Source organism: Podarcis melisellensis, assembly GCF_964234715.1.
Source record: "Podarcis melisellensis genome assembly, chromosome: 3".
Lineage (NCBI taxonomy): Eukaryota > Metazoa > Chordata > Lepidosauria > Squamata > Lacertidae > Podarcis > Podarcis melisellensis.
In genome coordinates this window covers 35,970,964-35,986,932 of record NC_138530.1, presented here as the reverse complement: position 1 = coordinate 35,986,932, position 15,969 = coordinate 35,970,964, and the positions used below count along the sequence as shown (strand labels likewise).

The following is a 15,969-nucleotide window of genomic DNA, read 5'->3' as shown; positions in this document are numbered from 1 at the left end:
CTGCAAAATCTGGTTGTACGAGTTTTGCCTCAATATGTATGCAAACGGAAGATTCCACAACAGATCGCTGGCAGCATTTCAGCAAAAGGTGACGAGATGATGTTTACTTTAAAACTTGTTCAAAGGGACAAAGTTTGGTGTGGAAAGTAACCATCTGTAGATCATGTATAACAACTGGGCTTGGTCAAGTGTATAAATTCTGAAAAATCACAGTTGGTCATGGATTCCATAATCTATACACATGTAAAGGCAACAAAATACATGCATAAAACTCTCAATGTGTAACAGACATCAACAAGAAAATGTTTTTTTTCCCAGCAAACCTACAAAGATTCCTATGTGAAATCCCTTCCTGGAAATCCTTGAGGTTCATACTTTACGAATTGCAGCCTATGAAGCACTATTGCTATTAATAATTCTGATAGGATTTCTATTTTCTCCATGCTTGATTTCCACTTCTTAAAAAGCATTTCACTTTTCTTCACTGCTATCTGGTTTTTCTTTTTCTTTGTAAATATTTTTAATGAATTTTTCATTAATAATATTCCAGTTAACAACAAATCCAATCATACCAAATCATAATTCAAATAATAAATCCAATTATACATTTCAAATTAAAAGCCAATTAAACATTCCAAATCATATAATTTAAATGTGAGGTTTAGCAAGCAATAGAGCCAGGCCTCCAACCAAAGTGGACTCTCTCCTGTTTACTTGCTAGCAAACCTATGCTATAGGTGCACCAATGTTCTGTTTTTTTTTTCCAGATGGCCTCTTTAAATTTCAGACAGCTTGAAATATAGTGGCTAGCTTTCCATTTTATGTGACAGGAGAGGAGTTAGCCACAATGGCTATCCTAGAAGTGGAAGGGAGGAAAGCATTGCTACCTGGTTTTAAGTATTTGGAAAAATGGAAGCTAGTAACAAACCCCAAATACATTAAAAATATGAAGACATAAACAGAATATGAGCATATGCAATTATCACAGTATGATCTAAAAACAAATTACAAGTAATTTCCTTCATTGAAGTCATTGCCCTGGAAGATGTTTGTTGCACATGAAGCAATCTTGAGGACTGCTTCACACATGGCGTTCCCAAACTGTTTCAAAATATGAGTTACACGTGGCAAGAATAAGCTCTTGCTATAGGTACACCATATGAACATGGTAGACTCACATGTATGAAGCTGCATCTATTCCTACAACTTTTACAACTTTACAGGAAAAACATCATATTCATATTTATATATCCAAAGGAAAGAGTTAAGTCATTATCTATCCTCCCGCAGTCAGTTTCATTTTAGCGGGCAGACTCTCTCCTATATCATAATCCTTTAATCATGACTGTCACAACTGTTGAAAGTATGTGGGCAGGCGTCTACCAGGACCATCACAGCCATTTCAATTTTCCCTTCAAGAGCTAATTGCATTGGTGTTGACATAGCAGGCTTATAAGCAAGCCCTGAACTTTGCAAAACTTCTGGGCTCCCTTTGATCCTACTGCATTAATCACCTTAGCAGTGCTAGAGGCTTCTTCACAAGGCACTTTTTCCAGCTCTGGCCATCTCTGCTTGATTGTATCCAGCATCTCTTTATAGCTCACCATTTTCCTGAAGTTCCACTTGTTGCCTAGAATGAGAGGAGAACCAATATCGCTGAGCAAAGTGTGAGGCAGTGAGAGTGCAATAGAAGGCTTATTTTGTGACGTATTATTTTCTGTCTGGGATCACACAGAAAGATATAAAATAAAGCATTCCCCAGAATTTCATTTGTCTCCTTTCCAAACAAGAAAGCTCTCAAGGCCACAGAAGCTGTAGACCCGTCCTTGGTCGACATCCCATCACCAACTTCTGGAGAAATGGGAATTCCTCACTTCAGCATCATCCATTTTCTCAGCTAAAGTACAACCAGGGGTGCTGAAATGCTCACCATCAAAAGGCATGTATTCTATGAAGCGCACATCCAGGGGCTGCTTCTCGGTCAGAGCCACGAAATCTACCAGCTCATCTTCATTAAGACCTCTCATAACTACACAGTTCACCTAGGAGGAAGGAAAAGCCAGCTGACTAAATTGAATATGTCTTTGGCAACATCATGCACATCACATAATAAGTGGCGATCAAGGTAAAAGCTCAGAAGGATTATCACTGCAAAAGAACCATTTTTCCATTACTTGTTTCCTTAAAGAAAACCCTAAAGTTGGGTATTAATAATTTATTTCAGAGCTCTGGATGGATCCTCTACACTCAGTTGTGTTTACCATTTTTTATTCAGCAACAGTGATACCAGCAACAAACATGTATCAAGAAGATAATAATTCTCACCTTAACAGGATCATACCCAAGTTCAAGGGCTTTTTGGATCCCTTCCATTACCTTATGGAAACCTAAAATATAAACAAAAATCAGCTCTAACCCAGGACAGATAAAAATATTTTTTTTTTTCTAAATCTAAACACACATGCAATGCACACATTCATATATTTATGCGTACACTATACACATAAGATACACTCTCACAGACATATATACGGGGTTCTTTCTTAAAATATAAAATGAATTCAATAAAAAATCAGTTAAACACATAACGACTGTCTTCTGACATTAAAAACCCAATACTGGGAAACTATATGACTTTGATGTCAAGTGTAACATAAAACTTCCCAACAGTTCACAATTTGTATTTTTGTGGCAGATTATGATTGTTATCCAACAGAAGAATCAGTTACTTTCCATCTCATAGGGAAAGGCTGCTTTGCTCAGGTAATTAGCAGCCATCACTTCTGGCAAGTCTGGACACTGACCACACAAGTTATTTATGTTTGTTGAACAGATGCCCCTACTCACCCGGACATTTCCCAAACTGCTTTTGAAACTTTCCCCAGTTTTAAAAGCAGTTGTCACATGGCATGGATCTTTCCTCCCCTGAGCTCCTTTGGGAGGAAAGCTGGGATAAATACATGGGCTGCTATTTGAAAATATAAGCTAAGCCCACACTGAGACCACAAAACATTTATCCCAGGGCTGGGCAGGGGGGCTGAGAGATGCTGTTCTCCCAAGAGATGAGAGCAATAGCACAGTGAAATGGCGAAGAAGCCTGGCAAAAGGTATAATAGCCGTTGCCAACCTGGTGCCCTCCAGATATTTTGGACTACAACTCGCATCAGGATATCTGATAGGAATTGTAGTCCAAAAACATATGGAGGGCACCAGGTTGGCAAAGACTGAGGTATAAGGTTCAAATAAACAAACTGGAATATCACATCAGTTGCCTGATGCCAAAACTGGTTTGTTGCTTCTGCTTCCTGTGACTAAGAAAACCTATGACATCGAATGCAAGGTTTATTTTGATAAAATAAGACTGCAAAAATAACATGGCGCCTGAGAGTATAACATATGGTGATAAACACTGAGGAGCTACTCTCAGGAACAGCTTACGGAAAGGCTTAGAAAAAGGTCAGGAAAGAAAGGGGCCATTTGTATGACTTTAGGAAAGTCGTAAGACAATTCAGAACCAAGTAATCGGAACACAAGCAATCAAGCGTTAAGACAATCACAAACTAACATCTAGGCAATTCATACCAGCTCACTTGTTTTCCTAATGGGCATGTCAGGGATGATCTGCAAAGAGATAGTCTGACATCTGGACAGATCATTCCTCTGCAGAGAATAAGCTCAGTCAAGCTTGAATCTTCCTTCCCAGACATTCCACTGAGAGTGAGACGAAAGACCTAAGAGCAGTCCATCTGATCAGACCAGAGACCCATCAAGCCAAGCATCTTGTTCCTCCCAGGAATCAAAACCTGATGCCTTTTGGGAAGCCCACAGGCAGGGCATGGGGGAAGTAGCCCTCTCCTGCTGATGTCCCCCCAGTGATTGGTATGTAGAGGCAAACCGATTCTGATCCTGGAAGTAGCATATATCAGCCATAAAGAGACTTTTCTGTTTCAACTGAATGTGTTTAAAGCCTCTTTCAGAGTTTGTGGCCATCACAACATCTTGTTCATTTACAAAATGCTTGGATGAGGTTTGTCTCTGAGCTCTGCAGCCCCCATCATCTTAATGCCTTGCATGTTCACAGAAGGCATCAGCGCTGACCAAATCCGGTTACGTGACCAAACTATGAATCTCTGTCCAAAGCGTTGGTTAAGTCAAAACTGCCCTGGCCATTACACCAAATAGGATGCACTGCACTGGATATGCAGATTTCCATGTTGGTTTTAGCAGACCTACACGACTGCGCAATACGATTTCTATAATTTGATACGTTATCGCTCACATCTCTGCAGAGATTCCCAAACATAGCACAATCCATATTTTGAAACGAAAAGGAAATGTACTAACATCTTGAACCTATTAAAGACACTTTTTATTGGATTTTTTTTTAAGTGTACGTTTGATTAAAATGATATCGGGGCACCATCTAGTGGCTATGGAACCACATTTCATCTCTAAAGAACAGGCTGAAAACTGGAACAAGCTTGCCATTCAAAGTCTGGCTTCAGAGTTGTTGTGCATGTGACAGGCTCTGTTGAAGCAATATTATTCCTGTTTCCTGCTACTACTGCCAAATGGCTCAAATTGCCATTTGCTTCTTAGCCCCCCCCCCAAGTTAAACCTTCCAAACTTATATCTGAAAAATCTGCTGTAATCACCCCACAGGAAAATATGCGAACATTACTTCTAGGCTTCTATCCCAATTTTGCAGGACCATTTAAGCTTCACAAAAAGGAGCACATTCTTGGCACCTTTGGGGGGCAGGCGGGGGAATGCATTCATTTTCATTCAGTGCTGAGGCCCTACCATTATAATATGGGGGGGCAGAGGGTTTCTCACTTTTGTGAAGCAGCCCTAGAAAATAAGCCAACTGTATGATTTCTTGGCAAGGGTATTTTTGGGCCACGTGTGTGTTAGATTCTAGAATAGCTGTCACCAAGTTGGGATTTATAACCAGCTAAAGTATTTTTGTCCAGAATGATTTAGTTTTATCGGCTAATAATAAAACAGCCTGATATTCAACAATGGCATTTTATTATTTTATCAATGATGGCCTTGAACATCCAATTGATTGATTTAGGTTTGAGCAGAGAACAGCTGTTGAGATTTCAACAAGTAGCTCCCCCCCCCATTAGCGGTATTATAATGAGCTTTTTAATTTAAGATACTGCATCTGCATTGAGGAAGCAATGGAAGGCATTCCGCACTCCATGTTCTGTGGACCCATTATGAAAATGTGCAGAATATGTTCCTTGGTGCTTTATTCCTACAAGCATGAACCCTGGTCAGTTTCAGCAAAAGCACCTGAATTACGGCTAAGGCTGCTTCAAGATGCCAAGAAACGTATTAAATGCATATGTAGTTGAATGTAAATTGGATATTTGACATGTCATTAATTGATACCCCATACTAATGGGACTTGATTTTAATATTGGTTTTGGTTTCAGCTGCTATACTGTTACGAACTACAGATGAAGCAACTGAACTGAACATCCTTATCTCAGTCTAGAATGCTCTTGTTTACAATCTGTCAGGGAGCTGCCACTGGGACAGAGGAGAGAGCCATGGGAATACAGAGAGCCGCCCACGCTCATGAGAAGCAGCTCCTCGTCCAAAGATGGGGAAAGCCACACCTCCAGTGGAGCAGAGACGGAATGGGAAAGCCAAGCGAGGGGAGGGCTCAAAGATGCTACTGAGAGCCCAAGTGCCTCACCTAGCCCAGCCGGCCAGGAAACAGGCATGCCGTTTCCATCGCCCAGTTTACGCAGAGGAGTGAAACGCAAGGAGGGAAGGCAGAGATTTGGGGTGGAGGGGAAACCGGAAGGGGCCACTCCCGGAATCTGCAAGTGACTGAGACGGACATGAACTTTCTGGTCCTGCGCTGTAAATAGTTTGCACTAATAAAAACCTGCTAAAGACAGAGTCCTGCCTGGTTCCTCGTGAGCAACCACCACACTGCCTGACACAAACCATCCCTTTTTCACCTCTTACTAAGACAACACACCTTGCCTTAGGTCTCTATATGTGCTCTCTTGACTTTCCACATCAATTCCATGTTTTCTGCTCTTGCCATTTAAGGCAACCTTCTCCAACCGAATGCCCTCCAGATGTTTTGGACTAAAAGGGCTGATGGGATCTGTAGCACAAAAAACCTGGATGGCACTGAATTTGCAAAGTCATTTATGGTTCTCATTGTTCTCTGCTCTTTGTGGGACTCTGCTTTACTGTGAGCTCCTTGGGGTCTTCTTTGCCATTCCTTCTTTTAGATGGAACTATTTGTCAAACTTTAGCCAACTCTTTATCAAGCTACCTGCCATAACTCCCCCCCCCTTTTCTTAAAATAAAAACCAGCAGAGTCTTTCTGAAACCACCAGTGTTCCACATTAAGCAATGCCAATTAACTACTTTTTACTATTCTTTTATAAACCTCTTTCCTTTTTCCTTTTATCTCAATTTGCCCTGTCTAATGTAGATTACAAGCCTTCTCAGTTGTAGCATGCTGTCTCTGCTAAATAAGTAAAGTATGAGTCACACAAACAGCAAGCAATCTGATTATTAATTCCTGAATATTCATCTCTATACAGTGGGCTGCAATAAAAAGGGAGTTCTGACTGTGAAAGAGATGGCAGAGATGGTCAGCCTTCATTCCCCATTTGACATCATCTTGTAACCAGACAGAAACTATGCAGGATATAACAATGGAAATGCTAAAAAAACATTATGGTGGAAATCACAGCAAGCTTCCAGTTATACCTTTTCGACGGACAATGAATTCGAATTTTGCTGGGACCAAGGTGTCCAAACTGATGTTAATGGCATTCAGGCCAGCCTCCTTTAACCGGGGCAACAATCTGGCCAAGTTAATACCATTGGTCGTTACAGCAATGGTTTGCAACCCTTCTAGTTTGCGCATCTGAGCTGGGAAAACATAGTAAAGAAAAAGAATATTAACAAAAATAAGTAAGAATAAATAACAAACAGGTGAACGGGTATAAGACAAAACAAGGAACCCAGGGAGGGGGTGAAAACAACTGTCAAATGCTTGCATCATATATTTACTATTATGGTTATTATATTTACTTTTATATTTATATTCATATTTTTATATTTATACCCCACCCCACTCTGTGTGTCTTGCAAATGTAGCACTTGCAAAAAATAAATACAATAAGACTTTCAGACATTGGTTCTTATAATGCACTACACTGTTAAATAAATATTTGGAAGTCAATTTTTGTACCCTAGTCTTCATGGAAAGACAGCAACAATTTACCACCTACATCCTGCTTATCACCCATGATCTTGGATGACACATAGGAAACCCTGTATTCCACATCAGATTATTACTCCCAAACTGCCCACCCTGACCAGCTGCAGCCCTCTAGGGCCAAACCTGGCCCTCCAGGTGTTTTGGGACTACAATTCCCATCATCCCTGACCACTGGTCCTGTTAGCTAGGGATGATGGGAGTTGTAGTCCAAAAACAGCTGGAGGGCCAAGTATGGCCACCACTGCTCTAGGGTCACAGGCAGCCTGCTCTCTGGTCCTTTAAACTGGAGATACTGGAAGGACTTAACCTGGGGCCTTCTGCATGCAAAGCTCAACCAGTTTAGCCCCATTAGCCAAGGACATTTTAACTGTGGAGGAAAAGCACACATAAAATAACACACAAACTGTGATGTAGGCTTTCAGTGCCTGTAATTACATTGGTGGGACAACCACTGCACTGCAGAAAGTGGCTTGCACTTGACACTGCCATTGTACACACTTTTCCTATGCAGAAGTTATATCTATTGAGGATTAATATAACATGCAAAGTAAAACTAACAAGGGGTAAAATGGAGCAAGATGCTGTTTTCTTAGGAAGCAGGAGACCTATTCTTGCATACTCAGGTATTTCATAATAGTCATACATTGCTAACTTTCAGAAATGTCTGAAGGTGAGAAAAAGAAATCCACTGAGATACAAAAGAAGAGGACAAAGCTGACAGAATGGCAGTCATTCCATCCTTTTGTGTACAGCGAAGCTCCTACAGATCTGCCTGAATTCTCCAAGCACTGTGGGTAGCATCTTCCACACTGTTCTAAACCATGCTTTGTAAACGAGAGGATCCCATGAACATCGCATAACAAAACTATACCAGGAGCCTACCTATGATGTCAATCACATCAGGCCGAATGAGAGGCTCTCCTCCAGTCAATCGGATCTTGTCCACACCTTCCTTCACAAAGAGCCTAGCGAGGGTGATTATCTCCTGGGTGCTCAGCAGTTCAGATTTTGGAGTGAGCTGAACTCCCTCCTCTGGCATACAGTACTGACCTGAAACATGCAGCAAATGAACAAAAAGGAAAAGGAAAAAAAGACAGACAAATGTAACTATTGCTAAATAAACAGGAAGAATAAAATAGAACTGAAAGGAAGAAAAGTGTTTTGTGAAGCAATGCCTCGCAGGAGATCCCTATTCCCAGTTACATGTATTAACTGCCGCAAAATAATAGTCAGCAAAATTGAAAGCAACATGATAGCCAGAAACAATTACAGTATAGAAAACTTTATGGAATAATGCAGAACATCAAAACTATCAAACTAAATTCTCTGAAAGTCCTTGAATAAGTCACGGTGCCAGATTTTACCCGGTGGAGATCAGGCTTGTAAAGCTTTGTATAATCGGCAAATGTCCAATTCTGATGTCCAACTCTGAACTCTGCTGAACAGTGTTTCCGGATAGCAACTACTGTTCCGTTCCGTTCTTCATCAGCCAATTACTTCAACAAAAACTCGTAAGTAGAAAGATGTGTAATTTCTTCATTAACCAATCTTTTTTCGAATTGATATAATAACCATGAGAATGAAAAATACTCTGGAACAGTGCTCATGCGATTGTGTAGTCACTGTTGGACAGTAACTACATAATCACATGAGATTATAGAGAGACTTTATAGAGACTTTAGTTTGCTAGTTTTGATGTTTTGCATTATTCCATAAAGTTTTCTATACTGTAATTGTTTCTGGCCATTGTGTTGCTTTCGATTTTGCTGAGTCATGTTTTGCAACACAGGGGTTTGTTTATGCAAAATAATAGTCAACAACACTAAAGCGGTTCTGGGGTGGCAACCCTGCTGCTATAAGTAATGTATGTAAGAAGAGTCCAACTGTGCTGAAGACATGCCCGGTACAACCACCTCATGAAAACACATCTTTAGGCTTCACGAACATGATCCTATTCCAGGGAAGGGGAACCTGCAGCTTTCCAGAACTTGCTGGAATACAACTCCCATCATGCCTGAGCAGAAGCCGTGCTGGCTGGGGTTGATGGGAGCTGGAGTCAAACAATATTGCCCCACTCGCATCCTATTCAAACTTAAGGGACTTACACCTGAGGTTGCATTTCTCAGTCAAGGAGATCCTTAAGTAGTTATGCTGGCGACCAAAGCCATCAGTCAAGAATGCAGAGAATGGGGCAGCGTGTTCAGCTAGGAATCCTTTTCTTCTTGCACTTGTGATTTCCTGAGTAACAAACAAAATTACTTTCACAATTAATATAGATACGTTCAGGAAAACAACAAATTGACAATTCTGACTCTTAGGGGTGAGAGAGTCAAGTCAGGTACTTCTCAGTCCAGACTGCTTAAGGTAGCTGCATTTTAAGATTCAGGCTGTCTATGTGATTGTACACACCAAAGATAAAAGATCTAAACAAGATGCAGGTGATAATATAGCAAACTGTGCAGCCAGAGGAGATTGTTCTTGCTTTGAAAGGAACAATATATGCCCTCAATCTTTTCAAAATGACTGTGTTCAGCCAACAATATATTGAACATGCCTGTACTTGAAAAAGCAAACTGAATTCAAGGTGCAAACAGTCCCCAAAACCAACTAAGGGACAATGAAAGAATGTGAGCGTGTCTTAGGCTGTAATAAATATTACGCACACATACCCACGAGTAAGCCTTACTGACACAGTTAAGGGGAAAACCCTAAAGACATCCTATACGGCCTAGGACCCTCGTACCTACGGGACAGCCTCTCCTGGTATGTCCCACAGAGGAACTTACGGTCTTCAAACAAAAACATCCTGAAGGTCCCAAGCCACAGAGAGGTTAGACTGGCCTCAACCAGAGCCAGGGCTTTTTCGGCTGTGGCTCCGATCTGGTGGAACACTCTGTCACAAGAGACTAGGGTCCTGCGGGACTTGGCATCTTTCCACAGGGCCTGCAAGACAGGGCTGTTCTGCCAGGCCTTTGGTCAGGGTTCAGTCTGACTCCCTCTCCCCTTCCATAAGAACTTGCATGAAAGTGGCCTCCCAATTTTTCTCACAGGCCCATATAAGTTCAGCACAAACAGTTGGGCCTGGTGAGCATTTAAGTTCCCCAACCCTAATCTGCGGGTTGCCATCTGATTTTATTTTATTCCGATCCTGATCTGATTTGAGGATGTATTTTAATTGATTGTCTGATTTTATGTTAATGTGTTATACATTTGATGTTAGCCGCTCTGAGCCCGGCTTCGGCTGGGGAGGGCGGGATATAAATAAAATTTATTATTATTATTATGAAGAAGAACTTGGCATGCTCAGTATCTCCAGAATGCTGAATTTCTTGATTTGGGGGGAGAAGAACTGACAGAAAACAAAGGGCAAAGAAGAAGAAGAAGAAGAAGAAGAGTTTGGATTTGATATCCCGCCTTTCACTCCCCTTCAGGAGTCTCAAAGCGGCTAACATTCTCCTTTCCCTTCCTCCCCCACAACAAACACTCTGTGAGGCGAGTGGGGCTGAGAGACTTCACAGAAGTGTGACTGGCCCAAGGTCACCCAGCAGCTGCATGTGGAGGAGCGGAGACGCGAACCCGGTTCCCCAGATTATGAGTCTATCACTCCTAACCACTACACCACACTGGCTCTCAGGTTGGATGGCCACCTGTCATTTATGCTTTAGTTGAGATTCCTGCATTGCAGGTGATTTGACTAGATGACCCTCGGGGTTCCTTCTAACTCTACGATTTTATGACCAACTGGAATGCTTAACAAGAATACTGAACATGTCCCACATGCTACGCTGGGTACCAATCACCACCACCCATCCTTTCCATGTTAGACAAGATCATAACATTGCTGGACTTATAAATACTTAAAATATTTTCGCTTATCTAGATAAAGGCAGAAGAAACCAGGAATATAAAACCCTCTATGCTCTTCATAGCAAGGAACAGTTATCCTCTGTTCAAAGTGTATCTGTATTCAGAAAGGAAACATTTCAGCTCTGACAGCATGAGAAGCAAGAGGGGACAGCAAGGAATTAATTAATTAATGTGGCCATTTTGATTTACTGGCAGCTGTTAGGTTTACTACAACATGCTTAGCAAAGCAATTAAAAACAACCCAAAATTAATTGTTATATAATCTCCCACTCGGCTATTGGGCAATCAGCTTTAGCTTTTTAACTAGCATAGGTTATTAAAGACAAACATCTTCCAGAGAACAGCAGACTGAAAAGAGAGGCTGTTTTAAATGAGGCAAACGTTTTGGAAACCTAGCAACCGACTAAAAATCCTAGGTACATACACAACTATTTGGGTTAGTCCAAGTGTGTTTGTTCGAATTTCCAAATACATCTGTGTCTGAATTTATTTTTTTAAAATCTTCTATAAATGCATGTTTTAAAACCTCCAATGCTACAGAACTGAAAAAGAGATAAATGAATAAAAATGTTTATGTCATTATTATTAAATTATATTAGTATGTAACCTACATTCATTACTTGTAGCCCAAGCTCTCTGTTCATATACTACTCAACCAGCTTCCAACCATCCAGTCATTATACTTTCCATGTTTCCTTAACCTTATCGTCAACGTAGCAATTGCCTCAATGCCCCCATATATTTTTTTCCTTTCAACTGCTATATTCCAAATAATGGGAGTCATTCCACCAAGTCTCAGCTAGACCTACAAGTTGGAATGATCTTCCTCTACTAACAGTTCATCTCATGGAATCCCCAGACCCTGCACATTAGTGCTAAATGTTCCTCCCAAAGGAATTCAGCATGGCAATTGTTCTGTCAGAATAAGCTTTTCAACTTCCCAGACAGAACGATGCCTCCTTTCCTCCGAGCACTATTTTGGGGGTTTTCCTGACAACTCCAAGCCAATTTTAAGGGGCATGCAGGGAAAGGAGAAGAAGTCCATTGCACAAGTGTAAGTCCTTACACGGGTTTCACTAGCTGAATCTTGTACAATGAGACCACATCAACACGTAACCTGTGAACTGTACCCTAGGAAATGTTAAATATTCAAACTCCATCTCATTTAGGAACTGCAGAGCATTATGCTCTTCAAATTGAAATTATAGAAGCATTTTTAAATAATAGGCTAGTACCAGAAAACATGTTAGCCCTTGAACTGCAAAATGCTGTGTTTTCTCGGCATTGTCCCTTTGAAAAGTTCCTCTGAGTTCTAAAACCTTTATCCCAAGTCAAATAAGTGTTTTCATGTTACCAATTGATATTTGTGAAGGAGGTAATTACAAGCTCAATTTGTCTCCCATTAATGCAGTATTCTGGACTGGCATTTAATAGCATCCTACAATTAAAACCCTCATTTATTGCCACATGCTCTGCAAATAATTTCTTGCTTTGAACTGAAACCTATTCAGGAAAGATGGCACACTACTTTTCCATACCTCTCCCTCCACTAACACACCTCAGTGGCGAGAAAAAAAACCTTCTTATTTCTCAGCTGTCATTCAGCGAATCAGTATTACTTTTCTTTAGAATATCTACAGTTACGCCTGATTTTCAGTGACAGGTATTACGTTCCGATCCATCAAACACTTTTCTTTCCGAAATCTTGAATTATTGTCCTCAAACTGCCAATTCTACAATGAAGATGGCTGCTAACCTTGGCCAAGGAGTGATTAAGTGATTGCAAGAGTGTGAGTGTGTGTGTTTGTGTGTTCCCATGGGACACATCATGTTACAGATTACACAATATGGAGAACACAATGTCAAAGGTCTGAATGAATGGCCACAGTGACCTCTTGAATCATTTATTAACGATGTTTCTCAGGCTGTTGCTTTTTAGATGGAAATTGGATGTAGCACAAGGAAAATGGCAAACTACACAGGACAGGCTTCAGAACAGAGGGCTGCTTCTCCAGTTTCAGTTTAAATAAACAAAGAGCAAGTCTGTAAATCTACGTTTTATTCAATTTCATGGCATCCCCCTTCTAAATGTTAAACAGTACTCCTGTTTCATCCCAATCATCTAGACATTCCTCTTTCAACAAGACTTCCAGAACCTTTATGCCAGTTGTTATCTGATTTGGGGTTTTAGTAGATTTTATGAATATGTCATTGTTTTAAACAGTATATATATATATATATATATATATATATATATATATATATATATATATATATATATATATACATACACACTGTCTTATATGTTTTAGTAGATTGGAAAGTGTTTCAGCATGCTTCATGGGAAGTGATTCGGAAATGAAGTAAATAATAATAAAAATAAACAGTTGCTAGGTTTTTTGACAGCCAAGAAGCAAATGAGGATGGATTGCTGCCATTGCGCCAGAAGTGGTTCAGTCATGCTGGCCACATGACCCGGAAAGCTGTCTGTGGACAAACGCCGGCTCCCTTGGCCTGAAAGTGAGATGAGCACCGCAACCCCATAGTTGCCTTTGACTGGACTTAACTGTCCAAGGTTTACCTTTTTTACAGTGTGGGGTCTAATGTCAGATAAGCATACCTTTGCTCACAAAATGAATTTCCACTACAACACCATGCTCCTGCAGACCCCTCCAGAGCAGATTTTTTTTGGGGGGGATGATAATGGGAGGAAAGCGAAGTCCACTGTATCAGCAGAGGCCTGTTAATTCAGTTCAACTCAGTTCATTCAGGCACAGAAAAGAAAGTCAGCTAGATCACCAGTACCCCAAAAGGAAGGGGCTGTGTATCCACACAAACCCCTGATGAAGGTGGAACCCCCTCCACCTACCACACAGGGGATCCTCTTTATCATCCAGTCATCTGCATTTTTGGGGCGGGGTACAGATTTATCACAATACAAGGGAAGACACCCTGGTATGTGACATTTACCCCAGAGATTCTGAAATAAGAGGGGCAAGACTGAATCACATTCATCTGCAAAGCTCTTTCTCCTGGCAATTCCCCTACAACACCCTCTTGCCTTTCTGTGGTGTTATGACTGTCCCAGAGGCAGTGATAGTGACAGAATGCCTAATGGATACTATATAATATGGTCACATCCACACACTACCTTTAAAGCATTATTATACCGCTCCAACAATAATGAAGAATCCCAGCAGATTGTTATGGGCGTTTGGAACTGTAGCTCTGTGAGGTCAGCACCCTTAAACTACAATTCCCAGAATTCTCTATGAATTCGGTTAAATCAGAATTACAGTACTTTAAATGCATAGTGTAGATGTGACAAGTTATTATACTTTGATTTCGCTAGACAAAGTATACAGCTGCAATGAAATTAACAGTCTGCTTCCACAATCCTCCCAGCAGAATAGCCTGGGAGACAGGTACATTCTGTATGTTTATCAGATTATTTTATTTCTCTTAACACCCATGCCGGTTGGAAAACCTTGCTTTGAGGATTTACTATCTCAGTGATTCTGTTACTGAGTAATACTAAATAAAGGAATATGCTATTCCCTGTTGCTCTCTCCCATTGTCTGTCATATTTTGTTTGCCTGAAAGCTGAGGGTCATGCCCGCAAAAGCTTAAGCCCGCATACAAGAAACCTGAAAATCTACCTTAAAATACTGCCTACCTTCAAAGAACCTCAGGCAAGAGCATTTTAAAAAAGTGAACCAGCCACTCTAAAGCAGCTTATCTGTAGAAGGTTCACATGGATATACTATTTCAGCTTTAAGCTCTGGTGGTTCTTCACTTGACTGTGTGACAGCTTGCCAGATTCTAGTAAATCTTGTTAACTTGAGCACCGACAGCCCTAAACTGAATAACAGAATCACAGAATTGTAGAGGTGGAAGGGATCCTGAGGCTCATCTAGTCCAACCCCCTGCAATGCAGGGACGTACAGCTGTCATTCTTGACTCCACCCTCCAAATAATATAATGATTATTTATTTATCATTCCATCAAAAAGTGCAACAACAAAAAACACATGTAGGCAGAACCTCAAAGGGGGTAATTAAATCAATAGGCCATGCTGTTCAAATCATAACACGTGTAATGGATTTATACTGCGGGATGATAGACTTTGATATTAAAAGAACATGGGTCGAATGAGAAGTTTGGTTTCCTGCTTGAGCTTTGGATTTACATGCTCCCCCCACCTCTGGCCTCACAGAAGAAACAAGGTTTTGCTGATACGTCAGAATTAAGGAAACTGGTTTAGTATCAGTTTCTTATAACAAGCAGGGATCATACCCCAGATTCAAACACAGTACTGCACTGAACTGAAACCACCATTTAAGAAAACCACAGTTCTTCAAGTTCAGATGTAATGGGAAACTGTGGTTTGTTCGAGCTGAAATAAAAGCTTGCAGCCACACAAGATAATTAACCTGTAACAGAAATAAAGATGTTTGCTGATTAAGATATTTTGTTGTCAGGAAAGTGATGTCTATGTGCCAGAAATCCATAACCTATCACAAGCCTGGTTGACTTATAATTCCCAGTTTCAGGAGGAGGGGGGGGGGTTAAGATGTCTCATGTGACAGGATGAATTCAATAATTTTGTGCCAGTTCTGAATATTCTCAACACTTTCTATTTTTACAGCTATGAAGAAGTGCTAACTCTATTCTTCAGCAGAGGCCATGAGGAGCTAGAATTCAGTTTTAAGCAGTTACAAGCCAGCTACTCTGCAACTCCGAACACAGAAGCTTTTTGATCAATAAGACAACACTGCCTCGCTAATCAATTGGCTCATTTAAAGAAATCTCAACATTTACAGATTACCAAACTT

The 15,969-nt window shown here is 40.7% G+C and overlaps 1 protein-coding gene across 2 annotated transcripts in view; it reads right to left on the bottom strand.

Moving 5' to 3' along the window:
- Positions 1-15,969, bottom strand: part of MOCS1 (molybdenum cofactor synthesis 1) — a 32,300-nt gene that overhangs the window by 10,733 nt on the left and 5,598 nt on the right. For both annotated transcript variants that reach the window (XM_081904001.1, XM_081904002.1), the window contains exons 2-7: positions 9,373-9,505; positions 8,150-8,317; positions 6,751-6,915; positions 2,326-2,387; positions 1,931-2,042; positions 1,515-1,630 (exon numbers count right to left, since the gene is read on the bottom strand). In XM_081904001.1, coding sequence (XP_081760127.1) covers positions 1,515-1,630; positions 1,931-2,042; positions 2,326-2,387; positions 6,751-6,915; positions 8,150-8,317; positions 9,373-9,505 — 756 coding nt within the window. The remainder of the gene's footprint in view (positions 1-1,514; positions 1,631-1,930; positions 2,043-2,325; positions 2,388-6,750; positions 6,916-8,149; positions 8,318-9,372; positions 9,506-15,969) is intronic.